The sequence below is a fragment of the Strigops habroptila genome, chromosome 2 (genome assembly GCF_004027225.2).
Source record: "Strigops habroptila isolate Jane chromosome 2, bStrHab1.2.pri, whole genome shotgun sequence".
Taxonomy (NCBI): Eukaryota; Metazoa; Chordata; class Aves; order Psittaciformes; family Psittacidae; genus Strigops; species Strigops habroptila.
In genome coordinates this window covers 49500950-49524622 of record NC_044278.2, presented here as the reverse complement: position 1 = coordinate 49524622, position 23673 = coordinate 49500950, and the positions used below count along the sequence as shown (strand labels likewise).

Sequence of the window (23673 nt, the reverse complement as noted above, 5' to 3'; positions counted from 1 at the left end):
AGCAAATCCTGAAGGGTTAAGGCATTCCTTACAGCACTGAGTACTGCTTCAGCCCTTGCACCTTTACAGGCTGTAATAGAGATAACTACAATGTACAAAACAGCTTTGTATTTACAAATTGATGAGCACTGTGGAAAGTACAATTGCATCTGAAGCCATAAAGCCTTATAGATGTTTTGTGGGTGGGGATCTGGGCTGCAATAAACTGCTTAAGTTACATTGCTCAGATGAAAAAGCGAAATATTAATTGTACACTGACAATAGTTGAGTGTGCTTATAGTATATAGATCCCTTTTAAAATATGGGAGGGCTACGACCTCACATTCCAGAGGAGATTAAGTAGAAAGCATCAGTAAAAACCATCTGTAATCAGATTCTCTGCACAGTTTTTCTTTTAGCGCTTTTGATCTGAGATGAAGTCAATGAGTGATGTGAAAATCGCCTTAGCAGAGCATGAAACTTCCTAACTTCTTGCATTTGGCACATGTTCAAATGGCTCTGTGTGGGGTCAGTTGTACTTTAACCTTGAGCTTTAGGCATGCTGCTAGAGAGTCCAAGCACTTTTATTTGTCCTCTTCTTTCCTTGGTTAATATTTTCTGTCTTAAAAGTGAAAATACTTAACAGAATGACTTTTTTTGTTTTGTTTCCTGCAAGTCAGATGTAAAATGTCACGATCCAGATAATTTTGTTCTTTTTTTTTTTTTTTTTTTTTAACCCACTTCCAAATTCAAACAACTCTGTTAAACCATTTCAGTTTGGGAGCTGGCCAAAATTAGCTGAGGAGTTTCTTATCTAGCCTCGTCATTCTGCAAGCATTCCCTCAAAATTCTCCTTGAGTTCAGAGAAATGAACTAGTAAAGTCTTGCTGTGTCTCAATTCTGCCTGCCCAGCGTTTCAGCAAACTATGAATTTAATAGGAATGTGCTCTAACATTAAGTACTTTGGGTAGTGATCCTCTTTTGCTGTTGCTCAATGCGAAGAAATAGCAAGTATGTCACAATACTGCTTTCATGCCAATTAAAGCAGTAGGTATTTGATGTTTGTGGTTATTCCATACTATGGGACAGAGCTTGGTATGGTTCTCTGTAGCAGTATTCCATTTGTTTATCTGTCTTGTGCAATCTGTAAAGCTTCCTTTTAAAAAAAAAAAAAGTAAAAAAAAAAGTAAGCTTTTCATGAGTGGTGTCATGTGGCATTTTCTGTGAGGCTAAAAGAAAACTTGTTAAATGTCAACATGTTTAGACATTACCCAAAAATAATTCCTTAATGCTCTTAAATATTTCCAGTGTGTCCATTTAACAGCGAGGTGTTTTGTCTCTTCAGCCACAGAACAACTGCTGAAGAATATACCTCACTTGATGGAGTTACTTTGTTTTTTTTCCTTCTTCCCAGGTAATTGATTTGGATCAGTTTTTGGCTTGGCACACTGCTTTAGTCACATTGGTGTACAGTAAGATTCATACTTTGCTACATGTCTTCTCATGCTACAAAAAATGTTAGCTCCCCCCCCCAACCCCCCAAAGCTCCTTAAAATGCTCTTTTGCACTTCTGTGCCATTGACCGAGCAGACAGGCAGATTTTGAAGGCTGGAGGGTGGTTCTGTGTTTCATCTCTTCCATCTATCAGTTTGTGTAGCCTCTGGGATGTGATCATTTGCAAACAATACACAGCCTGATACAAGCTATTGTAAATTTGACAGCCACAAAATGAGAGAAACCTTAACTCAGATTTCATAAGTTGTAACTTTTTTCCCAAAGACAAGCTGCATGTTCGATAATCTCAGGCAAATCTGTAAATATTTCAACCCCATTAATATTACAGTAGTATAAATATTTCAATGGAATTTATACTTGAGATAGGTGTATAAAGGTACACTGCAGGAGAACGCTCCAGAGTAAAATCGTTATGCTTGAAAGCAAAGAGAAGGGTCTTTATTTTAGGGTGAAAGGGCAAAATTCCTACTTAAAATGTTTTTCTGTGCTGTGATTTGCTGGTATTAGAGCCTAAGTGTTTCACAACAGATGTGGATGGGGTGGGACGCTTGTGAGAGTGCCTTCAAGGAGGCACAAGGCCGCGTTTGAGACCTTCTGTACAGCACCGTGTTTGCACAAATAGGAGCACTGCTTACGAAGGCATCGCATAGATCTTTCTGCACCCATGCATCTGTGGAACCTCAGGGACACTCAGAGCCAGTTCTCCGGCTGATACCCTTGAGCTGGTGGGCAGGAGCTCTGGGAGACGAGGTGGGTGTGCAACGACAGGCTGATGGAATTACCCTGGTTTTCCCCCCTTCAGTAATACGGCAGCGTAAAAGCAGACCTGTCGCAAATGAATTTCTGTGAGGGCATTTTTAACTTAGTTTTATGTTATTTTTCCCATTTCCCTGTTTCCCCCCCCCCCCCCCTTTTTTTTTTAATTGGGAAAATAGCTGTTACTTTTGAAAACCTGGTACAGCATGGTAGGTTAAGGATGCTGCTGCTCTCTGAAAAGAGACTAACTATTGGGGTTTTGGAGTTAAAGTAACTTCTTCCACTGTGTTCTTAAAAAACGTGACGTGTTGCAAAATGGAGTTGCTTTAAAGGTGCTCCTTAAACGTATCATGCACTGTTCTGAAAATATCCAGGAAGTGGATTAAAATGTCACTTTTCGTGTTATTTTTCTTTTGCACAGGATTTGCGTATGTGCTGATAAATCTTATGTAAGACTTCTTTAATCAGTAAATGAGCTGCACTTTTTTACTTGTCATCTTGTGGTTGAAGACTCAGTTTTCTAAATGAGCGGGTTTTTTGTGCTGCTTGTATTTTAAACCCTCTTGACAAGCAGATCAACTGTTGTGCTCCTTATGCATATGTATAATTAACAAGCTGCTTGTATTGCCTCCTAATCTAAATTATCATCCTGGAGAAAAAAAATGTTTTCTTTTCACAAAGAGAAGAATGAGAGGCAGAGGTGCAACCTAATGCCAGCCCGGAAGGAACAGCATTACCAATTAATAACACTATCAGGAGAAGGAGGCTTGTGTTCCTTATCACAACGCCATTTTTTTTAAGTTGCACAATTTTTAAACTCAGCCAGTTTTGCCTTGTTTGCATTTGACAGGCTGTCCCCGAGAATCCTGAAAATTCACTTTTGGTTTAGTGTAAAGTAGGCAATGTTTTTATTAAGCTTTGAACCTTTAGTTTCCTGTTTGTAGGAAACATATTAAAATTACATTTTTACAGCTTTAAGCTATTTTAGTGAGTAAATCATAGCATCTTTAAGTATGCCAGTTTATTCACTGTTTTGTGCTAACTTCTTGGAAAAATGATACTGAGATAGTATCAATAGATACTATAGATAGTGACAGCTACAGTTCTGATGTCAGATGATATTGCTGGCGCTGTGGCAGCAGACTGTCTGGTCGTGTATATTTTAGAAGATCTTTGTAGAGAACTTTGCATGTGTAATAGAGTTTATGCTACCTCTCTTCCTCTGGAGATTTGTTTACAGTGAAGTAATGAATGGGGAAAACTAGTAGCTTTTAATGCAATCCATACTATAGTGGCTATGCCAAGTAGGTCTGAGAGGGTGAACTTCAGAAGTAGAAGGAATACTCTTTGTAGACTTTTTTTTTCTATTCCTAGTAAGTTGCTATACAAATGTAGCTGTGTATTGGACCCCAGAAGTGCTTCAGTTACTGGTGTTAATAATGAAACTAACCAACTGAGAGGTCTTGTACTTCTGCATTTTGTGCCTCACTGATAAATAGGTAATATGATACTCCCAATATGAAACGAAGTACAACAGTATTCCAGAAAATCATACATGGATATTTCTCTGGATCACAGCCTTTAAACTTCGTGAAAGAACCACCATACAAAAGAAATTCTATAATACAAACAGTAAAACAGTGAAGAATTGAAAGGGCATATATTAAAAAGATAATACTTTCAGAATGTTAATTCAAATTTTGAAAGAGTCTTGAAATACAAGTAGTAACTATAGCAGATAACTGGTAAAGGAGGGAGGAGAGAGGAATTAGTATTTGTAATGAGAAAACTATTAGTGGAAGACAAAAACAAACTTGTGGTTTGGATAACCACTTGAAAAATGCAGTGAAATTTTATTTGTAAACTTAAACTGGATGATGGCCAGACAAGGAAAAACCTTTGGCTGATAACTGTTACAGATCTGTTGTAGCTCTAAAATCCTCTATGTAGCCAACCAGTCTCTCTGCTTCATGTAAATAGCTAATATTTCAGAGTAAGAAAATTTCTGCTTTTGCTATACAGAAGCATTAAACTACTGGCTTAGAAAATTAAGGAAGGAGGAGGTGCTCTCTAGTAGATACACTATACTTGCTTTAACTGGTAATGTCCATACACTTGAGAAAGCTTCATGAAATGTTTTGTCTTACAGTTACTTCATACAGCTCAGAAAATAAAGTATGTGAACGCAGAAGGAGTCCCTGCAGCTTCCCTCAAATAATGAAGGGGGATTTTAGGTCTTTTGTTGCACAGTTATCTAACTTCCTGCACTTCAGTCTTACTCATGCTCTGGAAACCCCCTAATGTAAAAGGATGCAGTTCTTCCCTCAGAGTGGCTCAAAAAGAGGCATCGACCACAGCCCACATTGGCACAATACTGCTAATATCTGCTGTGTGGTACTGACCCAGACCAACTTGAATGTACTATTGCTAGCTTCTCTGTCTTCCTGTATCTTGGAAAGAACAAATGTGGTTTTCTCCACAGTCGACTAGAAGTGAAGAGTGTTTTTTTGCTTACTGGGTGGAAGCTGAGAGTTTTGGGATGTACTCTCAGAAGGTACATCTGCACCTCTAGAGACAAGAACAAAACCCAAGAATACCAGTGCAACTGTCCTCCAAATTCACATAGCTCCATGTCTTTCTGGTGTGTCTGTGTGATGTTTTTCTCTTGCCAAGGTGCATTTGAAGGTACAGACCCATGTTTCTGAAACACTAAATGTATATAAACAGGAGGAACTAAAATATCTGAACTTGGGCTTCTCACAGTCCTTAGCTATTCTTGTGGTAGAGAAACTAACAACAACACAGGAAGCATAGGGATAACTGTCCAATAAAAAACAGTGGGTTTGTACTGATGACTTTAACAAGAGGTTTGCAATCATTCTTATTTTCAACAGCCTTCAACTTTGATCTGTAGTAATAGCACACCCTTTTAATATTAAACAAACAAAAGCAAAAGCTCCAAATCTACTTTCAGGTATACCGTTTGTTTTTCTTGTTCAAAGGAGACTTACAGTTCTTGGCAAAAATAGCAAGGTTCATCTTCAAGAGCTAAGATGACAAATATTCAAAAAATGAATTAACCAGTCTTCGGGTCCGTAGCTGGGCCAAACAAAACACTCTGGAGGCTTACACACTGGTCATCACAGTGTCTGATGTTTAGCTCTTGAAGTCCATCCATATACAGTTTATAGCCATTAGACACTTGAAATAGGTAATCCAGAAACCTCCCTGTTAAGGGAGGTTAAGCAAGAAGCTACTTAAAGAAGTATCCTGATATGAACATCTGAACAGAGAAATAACCTGAACCCTGTTCATTCAAAGAGAGTCAGGACTGCAATAGCAAAGCAAATTTGTAAACCACAAGCTTAGGGTGAACTCCTGTTTGTTCCCTCCCCACCCCTTTCTTTTTTCCTTAGTCTTTCTGAGTTGGAGATGACTAATTACTCTCCTTTCAAAACAAACTAGGCAGCAGCAGAAGTGGTGCTTGCTCGTCTTTTATGTTCTATCCAAATGTTGGGATGGATGTCTACAAAATGGGAGACATTTCTTCCTCTGCTTGGGGGCAGGTCGAATTCACACCTCCTATGGCTGGGAGACTGCCCTAACCACTAGTTTGCAGTGTCCCAGCACCCCATTGTGCTCCTCAACTGCTGTGCAGAAGCAGCCCCAGACTGGCAGGGCTGGGGTGAGAATACAAAGAGAATGTGATTTCTTCCCTCCCCCCTTCTTTTTTTATTCTCTTTTGCAGACCATGACTAGGATGGTTTCTGGGGAAAGGTGAGTGGGCATTCTGAGGTACAGATTTCAGCTCCTAGTGTTTACGTCTATAATGAGAAACATGAAATGCATAAACACTCAGGGAAGCAGAGAGAAACCTGCACTTACTCTTCTCTGTGAATAAGCCACATCTGTCAGATGTTTGGCTTAAAGAACATCTTTTCCAAAGCCCCTTCCTAGTAAGCTGAGATCAAAATGTGTTTCCATTAGCATTTAAAGGATGGGAGAATCTCCATCGCCTAAAACCCCAATCTATTCAGCTGCAGCCTACTCCTCAGCACAACTACTGGGAGACAGAGCCACGGGGTGATTACCACTCAATTTTTTTTCAGCATCTGAAAGTGCACCCACTTATTCTTCTAGCAACTATGAGGAATTCCAGGAAGGATTTACTGGTTGGTAAAAATGCACTCATTCAGACAAATTTTGAGGCTGTTTTGAGAACCAGACTTCTGTGGTAAAAGAAGGCAACGAACTGCCGTGTTGGAAAGGTTGCATACGCTAATGCACAGCCTGAAGTAAGCTTCAGCTATAGGTTTTAAGATTCAGCTGGGACATGATAGACAACCAGCTGGATGATGGATTTACCTAAGAAGGCAAGACATTCCTCAAGTTTCTGGAAGTGGCATAGTTCAGCCCTGCAGGTAGGCATGTACCAGTGAAGTCTAAGCCAGCACAGTCGGTCATCAAGAATGATGGCAGGCATGAGGCAAAGGTGGAAGGCATCTTCAGAAACAAAAGTGTTATTGGAATTACATGCCTCTAAATGCAGCTTTTATTTAAAAAAAGTTTTCGTCCTCATGTCCCTGCTCACTGCTGCAGGGAGATTGGACTAGATGACCTTTGAAGGTCCCTTCCAACCCAAACTATTGTATTCTATGAGTCTGTGATTTTGTGATGCAACTAATGTAATGATGATCGTAGTCTTAGATGCATAGCAGAATCTTCACCAAATATTACGGTTTCCTGAATCACAAAATATCAAGTTACCCCATAGGAGACTATTCAGCCTCTCTCCCCAAAATACATGATGCAAAACATGTTGCCTCTTTCATTTGTAAAGCATAAGGCTTTCCAGTTGCTGGTTTAGTCAAACCTTCAACTTTCTTTTACCATCATAAATAAAATCTTAATAAAAGGTTTTCCTACAATTTAGGATATAAAAATTACTGAATTTAGAAATCATTTAAATACAGTACAGACAAAATTTTGCAGCGTGTAGCTGTTGTAGTACACGGTTTAAATACCTGAATATCATTCAGAAGAGTAGATTCTCTGTTGTTTTTAGTTATTTTGGAAGTTCTTGTTGAACTCAACATATACGTAAGTCCTGTAATGCTTTGTGACCTAATGATCTTTGCAGGATGAGTTTAAGCTTTGCTTTGAAATTTAAGCCTCCAAGTTGGTGTTTCCAAAAATGTTCCTCCTTTATGATTGAATCTCAGCCTACATGCACAGATCCTATGCATAAAATAGAGGCTTTTTGTCTAGGGAATCCTTTGCACTTCTCCATTTGAAGAATCAGGTCTATGCTCAGAATATGCTTTTGGGGGAAGGCAGGTTGTGGTGACAGGCTCAAGAATGAAAGGCAAGTTTTGAATGTAAGTACTGCCTACAGCAGGCAGGCTCTTCAGAAGACCATGTTGCTTTTCTCTGAAGGTGGTCATAAGAATATGCCTGTGGGAAATTGTCAGGACTATCAAACAGTGGGTTAAAATACTGCTTTGCTCCCAGCTCTTGCATACTTCAATGTTAGCCTTTTAAGACCTGTCTTGTCTCAAAGGAAAACAGCTGCTTCATGGTGTTCATAAATAATACAGACAGTATCTTGTGGCTTCTATAAAATACTCAGTTTCCTTAACCGTGTTACAGATTAATTTCGGAACGTTGGTACAGGCAGTCTTTAATGGTCTTTCAGTTATCAAGATGTGCAAGTTTAGAATCTCCTGTGCAGTGCAGTATTCAGAACAGTCAACCTCCTGGCAACGCTGACATCCTAAACTGACATGCTAAGACATGAATTTTTCATTAGTATGGTTGCATACTGCTGGAATACATGCTTCTGAGAAGTGTTCATGTTCACCAGCATAGGCAGCAATGGGAGACATAAGGCATACATATGTTGACCTGGCATACAGTGGTCTTTCCACCAATGTGGGAGAATATAAATACAATTACAAATTTTCTTCTGTTGTGCAAGAATTATTGTGCAAACATTCTTCCCCAAGATTCCACTCATACTTGAGCAAGTGCTGCCTGGTGGAGTTGTGATTTGTGCTGCATGAGCAGGATGTGTCTTTTTAGTAAGTGCATCTGCACATATGACACTTCTGCCAAACAAATACAGATGTTTGTCAAACTGAGTAGTGTTGTCGTGATTAAATATATACTTTCTTAGTCAGGAAAAGAAGCTAATTGTGTGTGTAATGTTTTGGTATTTCTTTAAAACTACTTTTCTTTTTTTTTTTAAACCTTCAGAGTAATGTGACTGCTCTTAGAGCTAATTATGTCGGCAACATGTGTTATACAATGAAGCTTTTGAAAATGAGCTACCAATGGAAAGCCAATTTGGAAAATGTCCATTTAGAGTAGTAAGCTTACTCTAATTTCAGAGTATGAGAATTCTCCTGTGCTACATCACCATTTACTGCTAACTCTATGCAGCTTTTTGAAGCTCCTATCTCTATGTTTTGTGTAAACTTCCATTATTTTAATCCAGGTGATTTTAGTGCAGTAGTTGCTAAGTCACAGCACAATCCTGTAATTTCTCAAGAAAAAAGTAACCTTTGTCATGTGAATTTGAATTACATGACCCAGTATAATTATCTTATTAGTTAATTGTCTCACATCAATCCTAGGTAGAATTAGACATCTAAAGTACAGAAAAGGTGGCAAGATACAGAGATGCCAAAAATGCTCACATATCTTATTCCTCTAGTAAATTTTTCATGAGGAAGGGAATTCTTCTAATGTCCTGTGATGACATTAAGTGACAGAGTTGTAAGGAATAGTGTATAGAACAGGTGCACAGTATGAAGGACCTGAAATTTTGAATGCCCAGATCTGTTTAGAAAAAAAGGAATTTTTAATTTTTTTGGTTTTTAAGAAAGCTTTATTTATTTATGTTTAATCTAAATTATTAAACAGAGGCAACAGAGTACTGATGGTTAGGGGAAAAAGGGCAGGATACCGTAATGTGAATGATGCCTAGAGGTATAAATTGCTATAGACTAGAGCTTCTCTGCAGAATTGGAATTTGCTCTTTTCAGGTTCCTCATTCAGAACAGGCTTAGGATGTTGGTGCTTTATTCTAGCTGCATGGATGTTTCATGCCCTGCTCAGATGAGTGTGTGTCCGGGGAAGGTGGGTGGGTACTATTTCATCTTGTCAATAAACTGCGTGAAAAACATTTGGTAGACTTTTTATTGACATGCTTTTATTACTGAGGCATCATGAGAGATTTACAATGTATTAGCAGTCTGTCTCTGTAATGTGTGATGTCTGACCATACCAGTCAGCTGAGATACTGCAAGCTGACAAGGTAGAACAGCTTGGGCAGGAACTGCCATGAAGTCCTTTCTGCAACTTGCTTTGTGAATGTTGTTTGATAATTTTAGAAGCAAATACGTTGCAGTTCCTGCCCTAGAAAAATATATTTAATGCTGTATTTAGCATTTGCTTTCTTAGTCCTTTTGAATTCTGGGCAAAAGTGGAGTGGGTGAAACTCTCTTCCTTTACTGGGACACTAATAAATAAGAACAGAGGAGAAGCTAAGGGCAAGGTTACCCAGACCTTGGTTTCTGTAACAATAAGCATTTTTGTTTTCTTGAGGGTCATCTCTCTAGCTTCCGAGTTTCTATTGCTTTAAGAAAGGAGAATTGAAATTGCATACAGAGTGTACAGCAGAAACATGGTTTTGGTAGAGTGGTGACAGATACCTGCATCTGTTCAGTTTGAAGTACTACATGCTTACAGTAAAGGGGGTTGTATAATTTATATAATGATGAATTAAGACAGCTTTAGGGTTTGTTGCTTATTTTATCACCGCGGCAGGGGAGGAAAGAGTCTTGTTTGAACTTTGCTTTAAATACTGAAATTGTTGATGAAGATGGTGGCAAAGGCAGGGTTCAGTCTGTAATTTGTATGCTTTGTGAGCCTGAATATCAGTTCTGAACAGCAAGCAAGAGTTAATGTGAAGAACAAAGTCTGATGTCAAATTTTAAACCCCTCAAATTTTAGGAGGAGCCTGACTCTTCTTTTGGAGGTGGGTTTTTTTTTTTGGGTAGTGTTTTTTCAGGGTTGGTGTGTTTTGGTTTGCTTTTCCCCTCAGAGGCATGGGTAAGGGAATGAACAAATAAGATGTGTTTTAAAATTCAGCACCTTAGTGATACTTTTCTCCTTGAAGTTGAGTAATACTTCAAAGGGGAAATCTTGTTGAAGAAATTGCTATCCATTATTATGAGAGCAGGTCATTCATTAATGCTTATGTCTGCTGGATTGTTGTTTAGACGTGTTATGTTCTGCTCACTCGACTGTGTAGCAGTGAGTTCTTAAATGAATACTGCAGCAGTAACTATTTAAAATTACTTTTATTTTCGTGATAAAATCAAATTTTCAGGAGTTGATAAGAATATTCTTGCAAGAATTATTGGGGAATGTTGTGTTTTCTTACTGTCTGAAAACAAGCATCTGTGCTATGACAGAAATGAAAGGTCCCAAATAGCAGGCTTGACTATAACTCAATGATGGTATGAGTTTGTCATATCATGTTAAAAAGGGGTTGTTCAGAAGAAAGTATTTCAAATGGAAACCTAATACCATTTCTAAAATTCCTGTGGCTTTTGGCAGACCCATCGCAGTGCTTTTTGAAATTAACAGGCAGTGAAGCCCCTGTTGCTGGGTCTTAATCAGTGTCTGGAAGTGTCTTACCTGTGTCTGGAAGTGTTGCTTTTTTCTGGAAACCACAGCAGTCTGTAGACATAGATGATCGACTGAATGAAATAGGTGAAATTTATTCTCAGTAAGTATTCTGTTGCTGTCTACTTGGTTTTTCAATGTCTATCTTGGAGGCATGACAAAATTCTTCACAAACAAACTATAAGTTGATGAAACCTGACTTTTCCTTTGTAATTAATGCACAGCTCCTGTATTTTTTTTCTTTGATTTGTCAGTAAGTCCTACTCTTTCCCTAGTTGAGCAGTGCTTTTACAGGCTGTTGGATTGCATTCAGTATGTTATTGTCAAGGGCACATTGGCAAACTGTGACATTATTTTCCTTGGGTGGACAGGAAGGCAGAAAGATAAGCCAACCTTGTTGGAAGTGTATGGTAGTTGCAAAGTAAAAAGCCTTGAACCTTATGATCGTAAAGATTACATTGTCAGGTCGTATTTTTCTTCTTGGAAGTCTGTTCCTGTTATCAGTTTGAAAAGATAAAATGTGAGTTGTTTCTATGCATAACCTCTTTTTTTAACCATTCTTATCATGGTTCATAGTAGTTAAAAGTACAAAAATGTAGACCTATAAAAAATGCTTAATGTTAACCGCACAGATTACATATATAAACAGCCTATATATAATCATCCATAAGTAAACTTGCACAAGCAAACATGGGTAACCTAACCCTTTCAACAAACTTCTCTGGTAGGAGGTTTGTTAAAATAAGTAAACTGCCTATAGAGAAAGAATTCTCCTTTGGCCTTCTGGCTTTTTTTTATTTTATTTTTTTTTCATAGCACAGGTATGTGCTACTTTCTTATGCAGGTTATTTTGTCATTTTGGAATAAAGATAAGAAGACGTTTAAGAACTGTGTAAAATGGGTTCCTCTGGGTTGAATGCCATTAGCTTCTGTAAAATGCAAAACCAAACTCTTGGGTAAAAGTACATGGGAGTTATTTCTCAGTAATTCTTGAGTAAGACATGTACAGCTCGGCCAGAGGAATGCTGTACTAAGTAACAGCAGCAGGAAAATGTCTAGATGTTGATGAGGTACTAAGAAAAAAATCAAAGCTTGACCCGTGCTTTGCATATGTTATATTGGTGTGAGGGAGAGATGAGATTGGGGTTCTCCAGATTCAGGATCAGGACCACAGGATCAGGATCAGCTGGCTTCTTCCACTGCCTCTGCTTGCAGCATCTCCCTCTTCCACTCTTGTCTTGGCCTTACTCTTATCTCCAGGTAGGCTGGGTCCATTTTTGCTTTGCTCTTGCCTAGGTGCCAGCCTGGGGTTGTCAGGACTGTAAGGGCTAGGAAGCTTCTGTGACTGGCTTGTGCTGCCCTGGAGGGTCTTGTGTAGAAAGAGCCCCAAAGACTACAGTTTGTACCTGTTTAGTTCCTCTGTGGAGGAGAAATACACACAGGCCTGCTGATGTGGGTTATGCAGGCTGAAAAGCTCTGGATATGCTTCTAAATGATATTGTGGTAAATCTCACTGTGTTGGAAAAATCAAATTTTATTTAGAAGCTGTAAAGTGTGTCTATCAAAGCTTAGGTACTAATAGCAGAAAACCATCCCTGACACTAAGCAGCCCCACCTTCCTTTTCCTGATGTATTACTTCTATGCTTTTAAAGCATCAAGGTGTTTTTGGTTTTGTTTTGTTTGGTTGGGTTTTGTTTGTTGTTGTTTTTTAATTCTAGTGCAAGTGTCCAGTGGGGATGAAATATTTCCAACTTCTGTTGCTGAAACAATGGATCCACTTTGAAAAACAACTTAAAACAGAATGTCAGATGTTTATTTTAAAAAACCTACATGAAGTCTCTCTTCCTGATACTTTTCATCTGGAAATTATCATTGGTTTCTGGGGGAGAAGATTCATTAAACTTTTAACTTTAAATCCTTCAATTGGTCCTTAATTTGCTGACCTCGTAATGGCCCTGTGATTTGAATAGTCCAAGATATAACAACAGTATTTTCTTAGAAATAGTAACTGATTTATAGTCAGAAAGGTCTTCTCACAGGCTAATGGTAGGTACTGTTTTGAATGTACGTTGAAATAAAGTATTAATCAGTTTATGTATACGTATGAATTTTTAAAAAGGAAAATGGTGGGTGTTTTACCATACTTGCTAAACGCTTTGGTTTGAGGAACCCTGAAGTTAGCTTTCAGCCTGGAGTCAAATTTTTACAGCTGTAATAAATCCTCCACAAAAATGGCCTAGTGGAAGTGGCTGCAAGCCCTTAATCAAAACAGTGGAGAGGGCACAATTATAAAAATTGAATAAATACTTAAAGGACTGTAGCAAGAGACACCTTTTCAAAATATGATGCTTTCTTTAAAACAAAAACCCAAAACAACAACAAAAAGATTGCTAGTTTTTAAACATCCGAATGTTTAAATACACCAAGTAAAGAGCAATTAGAAAGGGCCATGATAAACTCTTACTACTAAGCTCTACCCTTCATAAAGATTGATTTTTAAGAACCAGTTGTTGACAGAAGGCAGAGCTTCTGCCAGTGCGCTGTTGGCACGGCGTCATGGGGGACACGTTGAAAGGGCAGGTGGCCAAGGTGGGTTTCTTGCCTGTTCAGAGTTTTTGTGACTTGTATGTTGATTCCTCAAAGTTACACAAATGCCAGGCTTGAAGTGTAAAGGTATTTCTCCTGTGTTTTAACTTTGTGCAAATCAAAACAATTAACACTTCCTACATTTTACTTGTTCTGAAGATCTCATAAAAAGATTGTTAGCGTTTTGAAAAAAATTGTATTAGATGCTCATAAGACAGACATCCACAGAATCATTTTTTGGCTGTACGAGGAGTGAATTATGATAAAATAGTTTCATGGCTGATAACAGAATGCTGATAAATGGCACTGTTTTTTCCTGTGTTTGTCTCCCAAAGCTGTCCAAAGAGAGCAGGGACAAGAAACTGTCGTCACTGTAAACAAAACTAGATCTCTTGTGTGACAGGGCATTTCCCCAGCCTGTCTCCTGCTTGTTTATACAGGTGCCTATAGAAGAATGCAGGTATTTTAAGTAAAGCGTCAGACCTGATAAACACAGGAGTGAAGGGGTCACATTGTAGAAGTGGTGCTCACCATCAACACTGCAGCATTTTAAAGCTGCAGATATAGGCCATTATTTTCCTTTCTTCATGTATTACCAACACTGGACATACAGGCTTGTAAGCATCCTTTCAATGTGTTTGTGTATTTAGCTGTTAGGCTTTTCTCCATGGTTCAGCTCTTCACCCATTTTAAAGTTCTCTCCTTTTCACAGGAAGAATTTCACATTCCAGAGTTACATGTGTGTTGTTTTTAAAATCGCATACTTTTTTATTCTGTTATCTACATCTGCATCTTGTGTAAGTAAGTGTCTCTTCCTGTTTTGTGGATATGATATTTTATAAGCAAAAATAAATTTTGGAAGACATGACGATTAATGCAGATACCATTGTGGCGGCAGAAGTCTGCGGTTCCAATCCTCCCTGGTGCACGGATCGCAAAGTTTGCCTTTGCTCTTGGCTGTAGGGGGGTCATCGGGGACACAGGGTGAGAGTTGGAGACTGTCTAAACAGATGCTTTTCGTCAACAAACATCCTTTTCATCTCCTTTTGAAAACACTTTTTTGGTAGCAATATCATCATCCCTGCTAAGGGTAGGAAGTCATGGTGTTTACTCTCATAGTAAGAGGGGTATGATTTTTTTTAATACATTTTGGAATCACGGTTTGAGGGCATTTCTAGAACTCTTTGCTTATCCAAGGTAGGCAATGTTAAGTATACCTGTTTTTTGAAAAGCTTATGTCTGCTATTTATAAGAAAATAAGGTGGTGTTAGTTTTTCTGTTATGTGCTTTCTGATTCCTGCTATTGCTATAAAAATGTTAAGATGTATACTTTCTGGGCATTTGGTTGATGCAAGTACTGCAGGCTGAGCAGAGGGGTCATTTAGGGTTATGTCCAGTCATACTGGCCTGCTGACAGCGACTGAGGCAGACCTCTTCTTTTTAACAGTTCTTGAAAGACTTCATCTTAAAATGTCCTGCTGCATTTTCAAGGCTTCATTTTCAGCTATTTACCTGGTTTTTCTGGGCACCTGAAATTCAAAATCAAATGGTTGCTATTTAGATAAATAATATAGGCTTAAATCTGAAAACTTGAGCTTAAATCCTGTGCACAGCATAGCTGACTCTGTAGATGGGTGTGTGAAATACATTCATGGTTGAAGTGTGAAAAATAGTTGTGAAATTTTCAAGTGTATTTGCTAGTTTTAAAATATTTATGGGTTTTGGTATTTTGTTTTTTTCCGTCTAGTGGAGGTCTGATGAGATGGAAAGTTTCTCAAGGGGTGAATAAATAAAAACAATAAACAGTAAGACTAGTAAACAGGAAAAGAGAAAACCTGAGAGAGAAGCTGGAATAGACTGTCCAAGTTTGAGCAGAGGAGGCAAGTTTTTGAAGAGGTCTTTTCCTCATGGATTTTCTTTTGGCTGTGTTTCTTACATGTGTGCAAAGCCTAATGCCTTTTTTCAGTCATGACTTAAGGATTTCTACTATAACTGAAGAAACCGTATTTTTCCTGTCTAGCTAAACTTTCCCATTTCCACTTAAACATGCATTGCCAAGTGGAATCACATTCATACAGACATTTGGGGATCTGAGTACGAAATATTTATGTTTAGATTTGTTCAGCTCAGAGAGACTTTTACTGTGAATGGATGTGTAGTTTTTATTCTCCTTGGCTGCAGCTGATATGGAGGCAAGGTGTTAAAGAAAGCCACTGGAGTTTTCGTGAGAACAGCTTCAGCTTTATGCTTAGGTTTTGATTTTTTAAATATGTTTTTATGTTTTTCTTATTAATGTTGTTTTGGACAGCCAGAGTCTCTTGGAAAGCCTGCACTGTGTGGAATGTGGAGTCCCCCTGCTGAAATTAAAACTCAGAGGGGGTAACGGAATACTCCCTGCTGTCAGTGCATTGCCAGCCTGAAGAAAAAACAAACATGCTGACTGAGAACAATGAACATTCCTTGAAACCCTAGGAGACTGGTCTGGGGTTTTTTTTTAAGACAAAAAAAAAAAAGACCCTGGTTTGGTCTTCAGGCCTAGGTCGTAGGGCACAGGGGCTTCTCACGCTTTGTTATTAGGTTGGTGCCTTGCTTGGAGTGTAAGGGCTGCAACTGGTTGGCATTTACATTTTGGAGTTTAAATTGTGTCCTCCTAGAAGATACTTCTGTCCCTCCACCTCATTTGACCTCCTCTCTCGAGTTCTAGTGATTTAGCTGTGACTTTCATTAATGTTTTCGCACTGCTTTTCTATCCTATTGGGCTTCAGACCTCCAAACAGTTTACTAAGTAATAGCCCAGAAATGCATCTGAACTGTTGAAAGACTTGCAATTGCCTGTTAGGAATCTTGAGATACATAAGCCTCAGGTTGCCTGTTTCCTTTTTCGGCTCTGCCTGACTTAAAAGTTCCTTGAATGGCAGCCACTCCTGACATTCCTGAATTGAAATCTTTCCTTGCATATAAGCCATTTCCAATGCTGCTCCCATGTTTTCAACTTCACTGAAGATTGGCAGCGCTAATTCGGTATTCTGGTAAATTCTTGATGTTCAGATGATATGCAGGCAGGTCAGAGGGCAGGTCATAGCTTGAGAACTAGATGTATAATGATGTAGAAACTTGCTCTGTCTTTAATTATCTGTGTTTTTATTAAGATAAGTTCTAGAAATAAAGTTGCTTGATTAGTATTAATAGTGAGCTTTTTAGAATGGGATATAAGACTAAGCATTTTTCATGGCATTCTTTTTGGCTTAGATGTACAGGCCTGAAGATTTTTAAGAACATTTATCCTGAACTTGCATAAAGAGAGCTTTTATCTGCTTGCAGTGAGATTGCTGTGGTGTATGAGATCATCCTAATGTACTTTCATCAAGAGATATTGCTTTTTTTATTAGGTTATTTGATTTATACTTTCATTGCTGGGGTGTTCCTAAAACCTGTACTGTGAGCTTCAGAATTTGTGAAGTTAGGTTTCTCTGGTTTTATCTCATTGTTGATAGACTTTGGTGCCTCAGAAGATGGCAGTTCTTTGTACCTGACGAAAATAACTTTATTTTCTAGACCAGCTTGTTAAGCAGTATTTGGGGGTTTCATTGCATGCCAGCTTTTGGAGTTCACTGGCTATATGGTTAATACTATTGGTTACTTTCTCTAGAGAACCAGATTTTAAGATGTCTGCCCAAAGCTCTATTTGCAAGCATGATTACCTGTACAGTATTGAACAGAGCTCAAGATCACAGATGCTTTTGATTCCCAAATTTCCATCAAGTTTTCTTGCTTTCTCAGGAGACTTCCTCCCTTCCATTTCTTTCCTATTCTAATTGTCTCTGTGTCATTACTCTTATACCATTTTTGAATCATAGAATGGTTTAGGTTGGAAGAGACCTTAAAGAACATCCATTTCCAACTCCCTGCCATGGGCAGGGACACCTTCCACTAGACCAGGTTGCTCCAAGCCCCGTCCAACCTGGCCTTAAACTCTTCCAGGGATGGGGCAGCCACAGCTTCTCTGGGCAACCTGTGCCAGCATCTCATCACCCTCACACTGAAGAATTTCTTCCTAATGTCTAACCTAAAGCTACCCTCTTTCGGCTTGAAGCCTTGTCCCCTTGTTCTAGCCCTACACGCCCTTGTAAAAAGTTCATCTCCAGATTTCTTGTAGGCCACGTTTAGGTACTGGAAGGCTGATATAAGGTGTCCCCTGAGTCTTCTTTTTAAATTACTTTAAGCAGTTAATTATTGTATTAATTTTTGTGTGAAACCAATTCTGAAAGCTCATTAACTTATTTTAAAGGTGGTACTATGCAACCTCAGTAATTCTACTGTTTGATATGCTTTTTCTTCAGATTGAAGATGGAAGCAAAGCTGCAGCTGTGGACAAGTTACTGGCTGGGGATGAAATTGTTGGCATCAATGATGTGGGCCTCTCTGGCTTCCGACAAGAAGCAATCTGCCTGGTGAAAGGTTCACACAAGACACTGAAGCTTGTAGTAAAAAGGTAAGCTTGTGTTGTTCAGCTGGAAATGTGTTCTGGGCTATAAGCTACTGGGCAACTAAATCTGCCAAGGCTTGGCATGATAATGACTTTCATTCAGTGCTGTTAATGTGCATATTGTGTGGTGTTACCTCCTCCTTGAACACAGACCCTTTATGGTAGAAGACGTGGGGAAAGGTAGCCCATTGATCAGAGCAAAAACTGAGGCAGTATGTTTACTACTATGAATACTGTTGTGATGTGGTGAGTTGGGACTCTGTTCCTTTCTGTCTTTCTGAAGTGCAGGGCCTGAAACAGGCTGTCCAGCCCGCCCTACTTCCCTGCCTTTGGAGTGCAAACATGGGCAATGCTTTTTAATGTGCTTTGCTGTGCATGCCAGTTGGGTTGTGAGGAGTGGGTTACATGGGAAGAATTTGAAAAAGCATTTTCCCCACTTAGTGAGAATGTTTGAGGTCTGAAGTATTTCTTATGTGGTTTCAGTAAGGACTACGTTCAGTTAGTTATTAGTGAAGCGGAAAAACTGAAACAGTTTATCAAAACAGAGCACATTTTTGTCATGGAAAGTTTTTGTTTTGTCATTTTGACTTACGACTTCTAAGTAAGTTCACACTTTTTTTTACTAGCTTGAATTAAGTATAAGTTTCATAAAATAATTTTGACAAAAGTGAATAGATGTTAAAGTAGATTAAATCTTGTAGCTTCTGAAAAAAATTCAGGAAATTTGAACAACAGAATTTTCTTATTAAATTTCTACTCTGATAAATCAGAACCTTCTAATGAATTTCTTTTGTCAAGTTACACCAACCAGTCTTTCATGTGAGTATTTTGGGCGTCTCTGTTAGAATAATTAAAAAAAAAAAAAAAAAGTCACAAAACAAAATGCTGAGGATTGGGGTTTGACAGGTACGATGATCCAGTCTATAAATACAACCACTGTTTGAGGCTGTCTTAATGAGGACTGTTACAAAAGCATGCTCTTCACCTTTGGTTTAAGAGGGTGTTTTTAACAGAAGGAATTATGGGAACCTGAATCTCTTTCACAGGTGACAGTTTATATCCTCACCAAGAGCTACTTCCAGAAGCTCTCTCAAAACTTTTGCAGCACTAAAGCTAATAAAAGGCATTCATAACTATTATAAATCATGTTGATGTTCAGAAGTTCCAACTTGCACTGGCTATTCCAGTAAAAGCACTTTTGTTAGTGGAGGTTACATCAGCTGTGTCTGCCACAGAAGGGGAGAATTTCAGGGTTGAGAAGTTTTATAGACATTGACGAATCTGCCAAGACAGCAAGTCTTAATTACTATGAAAAGCTTCAGACCAAGTGGAAAGATGCCCTCTTTCTTTCTGCTTTCCGGTTTCATGATGGTGACTTGCTCAAAATCTGTGAATTCTGATCTATCTTTGGAAATGGCAGAACGTTTGAGGCTGAAATACCTTCAAAAGAGACACAGCTGTGCCATTCTTGTCATCCATGAGCACTTCGCGCATGTCATTTTAGAGGACTTTCATACAGCTAATCAAGCACTGATTTGCTGCTGGGGATTTGTAGCCATTCTTTGTAGGCAACAGGGCCACATTGCTATGCATGCCTGTGTGCAGTCTGGTGCAGAGCTGATGGATTTTCATCAGTCCTTTCTCATCCCTCCTCTCTTTCCTTCCCTAGCACATGTGCAGTGGGCAAAAGCAACCTAGCTGTTCTAGCCAAGAGGCTGAAATAGTGCTGCTGGTAGTGAAAAAAAATTACTCTTAAGTTCATGAAGACTTCCATAGCTCCCAAAACCCGCAAGAGCCTTTTGGGTCACTGACAAGCCTGCATAATGTTAGATAAAATTTCCTAAAACTTATTGAATGAAATTAGCCAGGGTTTTTGTCTGTGGTTTTTCAACTTTGCTCTTTGTCTTGGAAAGTTGCCTTAGGACATCAGTCCTTTGACGGTCAGAAACCTTTTAACACCCAGTCTCATTTTATTCTTGGCCAGCTTGTTCTCATGCACTGCTGTCTGTGTGCTGAAATAGCTTTTCTCTTCCTGTTGGAAGTTCAAATGATGCAGGTTTTTATAAAAGCCTTGTTGCATGCTTTCTTTCAGAAGTTAAGGTTTGAACAACAGTATTGTTTGGTTTTGTTTGCCCTAAATCTTAGGCTGAATTTTTATGAGTGCTTTAAACAGTCCGGTCTTTAAGCAAACCAGTTGTTTAGTCTTTGTATAAGCACTCCTGCAGGTCTGGATTGAATTGGATCAGGCAACTGATCTGACTGCAGAATTACTTGGGGAAGTAGGTTTTCAGCTGGATAGGACCACCACTTTTCAGAGGCAGTCTGCACTTTAATTAATTACAGCAATCTTGAAATGGCTGCCTTGGAATTTTTAGACTATTTCAGTCTTATTTAGATCCACCCTGACCGTTCTCTGGGGAGACTGGGGATAGTCCCACAATTCCCTTTCACTGAATTACATATAAGATGGAAGTACTGAGCTGCAAGTCGTTGTACCATCATTTTGTCTGCTTGCCCTGTGTCCTCTGTCTAGCACTGTGATGCTTCTCTACAGCATTGATTTAACATTTTATTACCTGTGGGTATCAGTGTGATAATCTGAAGCACAAAATAGACAAATTGTTTGAAGTTCGACAACCCAGTCCTGAAGATTAAAAGAATCTTTGCTTTAATCATGTTTATCCTTGCTATCTGTGAGAGTTAGCTTGGGAAGCCAAGATCTAGGTTTTGTGTTGAAAACTTTTTTCCCCTAGGGTTGTTCGTGGTATCTATTTCTCGACTCATCCTGAAGTGAAAAGCAAACTTATTTTAAAACTGTCAGGATGTGGAAAAATTACTTTTAAACAAAATTATTCAGAAAATTAGAGAACTTCCTATTAATGTCAGTAGAGTTAATTCAGAAAAATCAGGTTTTACTTGTCACTGCTGAGAAGCTTGTCCATGTAAAATTCCTCCATACAGGTCACTCGTTCATGCAGTAATGCCACATCCTGATCTATCACTCCTTCGTGCAGTAATGCCACATCCTGATCTAATATTGATCTAACTATTACCGTACCTGGGAAGCAGTAGGGCATGCTATTTTTGGTTGAGAAGTCTCATGTGCCTACAGCCAAGACCAAGTGAAAAAGTTTTGCTATAGTGAGTAACATTTCATTCACAGTACTTAACATTGTGCCTGTGGCAAAAGTTTCTCAAGGGGCTGGTGTTCAGCAGTGGTAGCTGGCTTCCACAAAATTATTTTTACCCACTGTTTTTTAAAGAGTCTGATGCTTGACTTGCATAGGGAAAATAACATTGATCTCTACATAAAAGTGCCTGCAGTGCTACTCAGCATAAATGTGCTGGCTATCAGCATGCATGCTTTGCTGAATTTTTTGGAAACATTGCATAGCTGTGGTCTAAACCAAATCTGGACTGTGCAACTGGCTCAACAACAAACATGATGTTTAAGTAGCTTGCGTATATTGATGGTTGAACAAGTGCGGTGTACTTCTGCTCTTGGATTAAAAGAGGACTCAGGAGGCTTTGTGTTGTTTTCTCAAGTGGATTTGTCAAAACAACACATCTAAATTATGTGCTAGTTCTTCAGTGTAGTTCTGAGTTGTTTCCTGAGTAGATTCCTTTCTTAGGAAAAGGGAAAGGAAACTGCTTAGGATATTTCTTACAGGAATTGTATGTGAATGTCTTGGTTTTGAAAAGATGTGTGCGTGTCTATATATACACATGTAGAATTGCTGTGAGTATTGATATTGAGGTGGTTACCATATTCTGTATAATTTAACTGTTCTGCATACACTTCTAACTTAAATTCCCTTCTCATTACTAAATATAATTTCTCTTCCTTTGCACAGGCTAGACATAAGTGTATACCACAAATCCATGAAAGTTTGGAATAATTTTTCACTCTGAATTCATGAGACACTTTAAACTGTGAACAATTGACACATAGGTGACGCTTCCATTTGTGGTTTATGAATGTTAAAGGAAGGGTGGGATTATATGGCCTTTGGGAGCCACCCTAAGAAGTTGTGTGGGGTTGTCCTGTTGGGTGCTTGAATCATCTGTTAGTGGCAGTGGAAACAGATGGGTAAGAGAGGGAGCAGCCGTGGAGTTCTTTACCCTTAGGGCCTGCTGATGACAGGAAGTTGGACTGTCAGTTTAACTTGACCAACTCTGCATGTACTGCCAATGCCTGGCAAACAGCCTTAAAGCTCTGGAGTTGTTCTGGCCATGTTACGTATGCATGCGAGTGGATGCGTTTTCTTTTCCTTCCCATGGCATTTCATTTTGGTGCCTTTATGTGGCCAAAGTGCAAGCTGGTTTTGCAATGCTGAGGCATCCTGAGGGACTGAGGAGGGAAAGAGAGGGAGAGCAAACTTCCCATCAGAGGCATAGTTTGAGTGCTGAAATTTACTATGCAAAATCTTAATGAGGGAAGTGAATGTTGTGATACCTGAACTACAAACACCTAGACGTGGAAAGTTAAGGTAATTTTTATTTGCATGGCACTTCATGAAGACAGCCTGTCATTTAACTGAAGCACAGTAGAAGAAGAGTGTTTAATGAATGTCACGAGGGCTCCAGAGTTGTTCAGTATTGCCTCAGAGACCTCAGCAGAAAGGTGGGAATAAAAACCTGACAGTCAGTCACAGCATTCAGATGGGAGATCACTGAAATTTTGCCATGTTCTGAGCAGAAACATGCTCAGCACCACCAGTGACCTTTCTGCAGCAGGTACTGTGTAACTCAGCAAGGGGATCCAGTCTTAATCTATTTGTGACTTGTGGAGCACCTAGCTGTGCGCTTTGTAGCTCCTTGTGGCTGCAGGAGTACTCTGTGAAACTTGGCGGTATCAATTTGTGAGATGACTTGGGAAGATCAGGGATTTGTGTTTCCTGTACAGTTAAAAGATACCGGTGGAGGACGGTGAGTTCTGCCTCTTGCCCTTGTCTGGTCACTTGATAGTTCTAATTTTATGGATACCAAAAATAGTTCGTATAGGAAACAAGCAGAAAAATGCATGTAGTTTTGCAGATGTTAAGCAAGTATTGTACGTATTTAGTCCACAGCTATGGTTAAGTATTGCTCAGTAAACCAAATGCATTTGTGGAGTACCACTGTTGAGTAGGATTAAAATTATTTTGCTGATAAATTTGATCTCATTGCTTCTGGAACTAGTGTTTGTTACAGCAGAACAGATAGAAGTGATTTCTCTCTTGCTGCCCAGTAGCCATAATTCTTCCTGTCTAAAGATTGGCTTGTCCTTAACTGACCAAGAACAGATTTTTGTTGTTTGTTTGTTTGTTTTTAATGCCTGTATTTTCAGCCAGACTTTGGAAATAGGCAGGGAACTGCAGTAGGGCTTTCCAGGGCTGTATCTGCATGCACGTTCCATTGCTGTAAGAAGGCGGCAGGTTTGATAGCCCCTCGCTACCTTTTTTTCTTGGAATTAATGTGAACAGCATGTGCCTCTGCAAATCTTCAGGATACACACTTTGGGAGTGGATACTTGTAACAGATGCACACAGCTTTAAAGTTGAAGGCTTGAACATTTCTGTGTGGCTGCAGTCCGTGGAAGGGCTGGGCTGTTGAATTCCTGTTTTGTGAATTTACTTGAGAACTGGGTCAGTGTGCTGCGGTAGGCCCACTCTTC

General features: G+C 39.1%; 1 protein-coding gene across 2 annotated transcripts in view; it reads left to right on the top strand.

Moving 5' to 3' along the window:
* The window catches only part of SHROOM2 (shroom family member 2), a 133105-nt gene that overhangs the window by 33429 nt on the left and 76003 nt on the right, over positions 1-23673 (top strand). For both annotated transcript variants that reach the window (XM_030475620.1, XM_030475621.1), the window contains exon 2: positions 17872-18023. In XM_030475620.1, coding sequence (XP_030331480.1) covers positions 17872-18023 — 152 coding nt within the window. The remainder of the gene's footprint in view (positions 1-17871; positions 18024-23673) is intronic.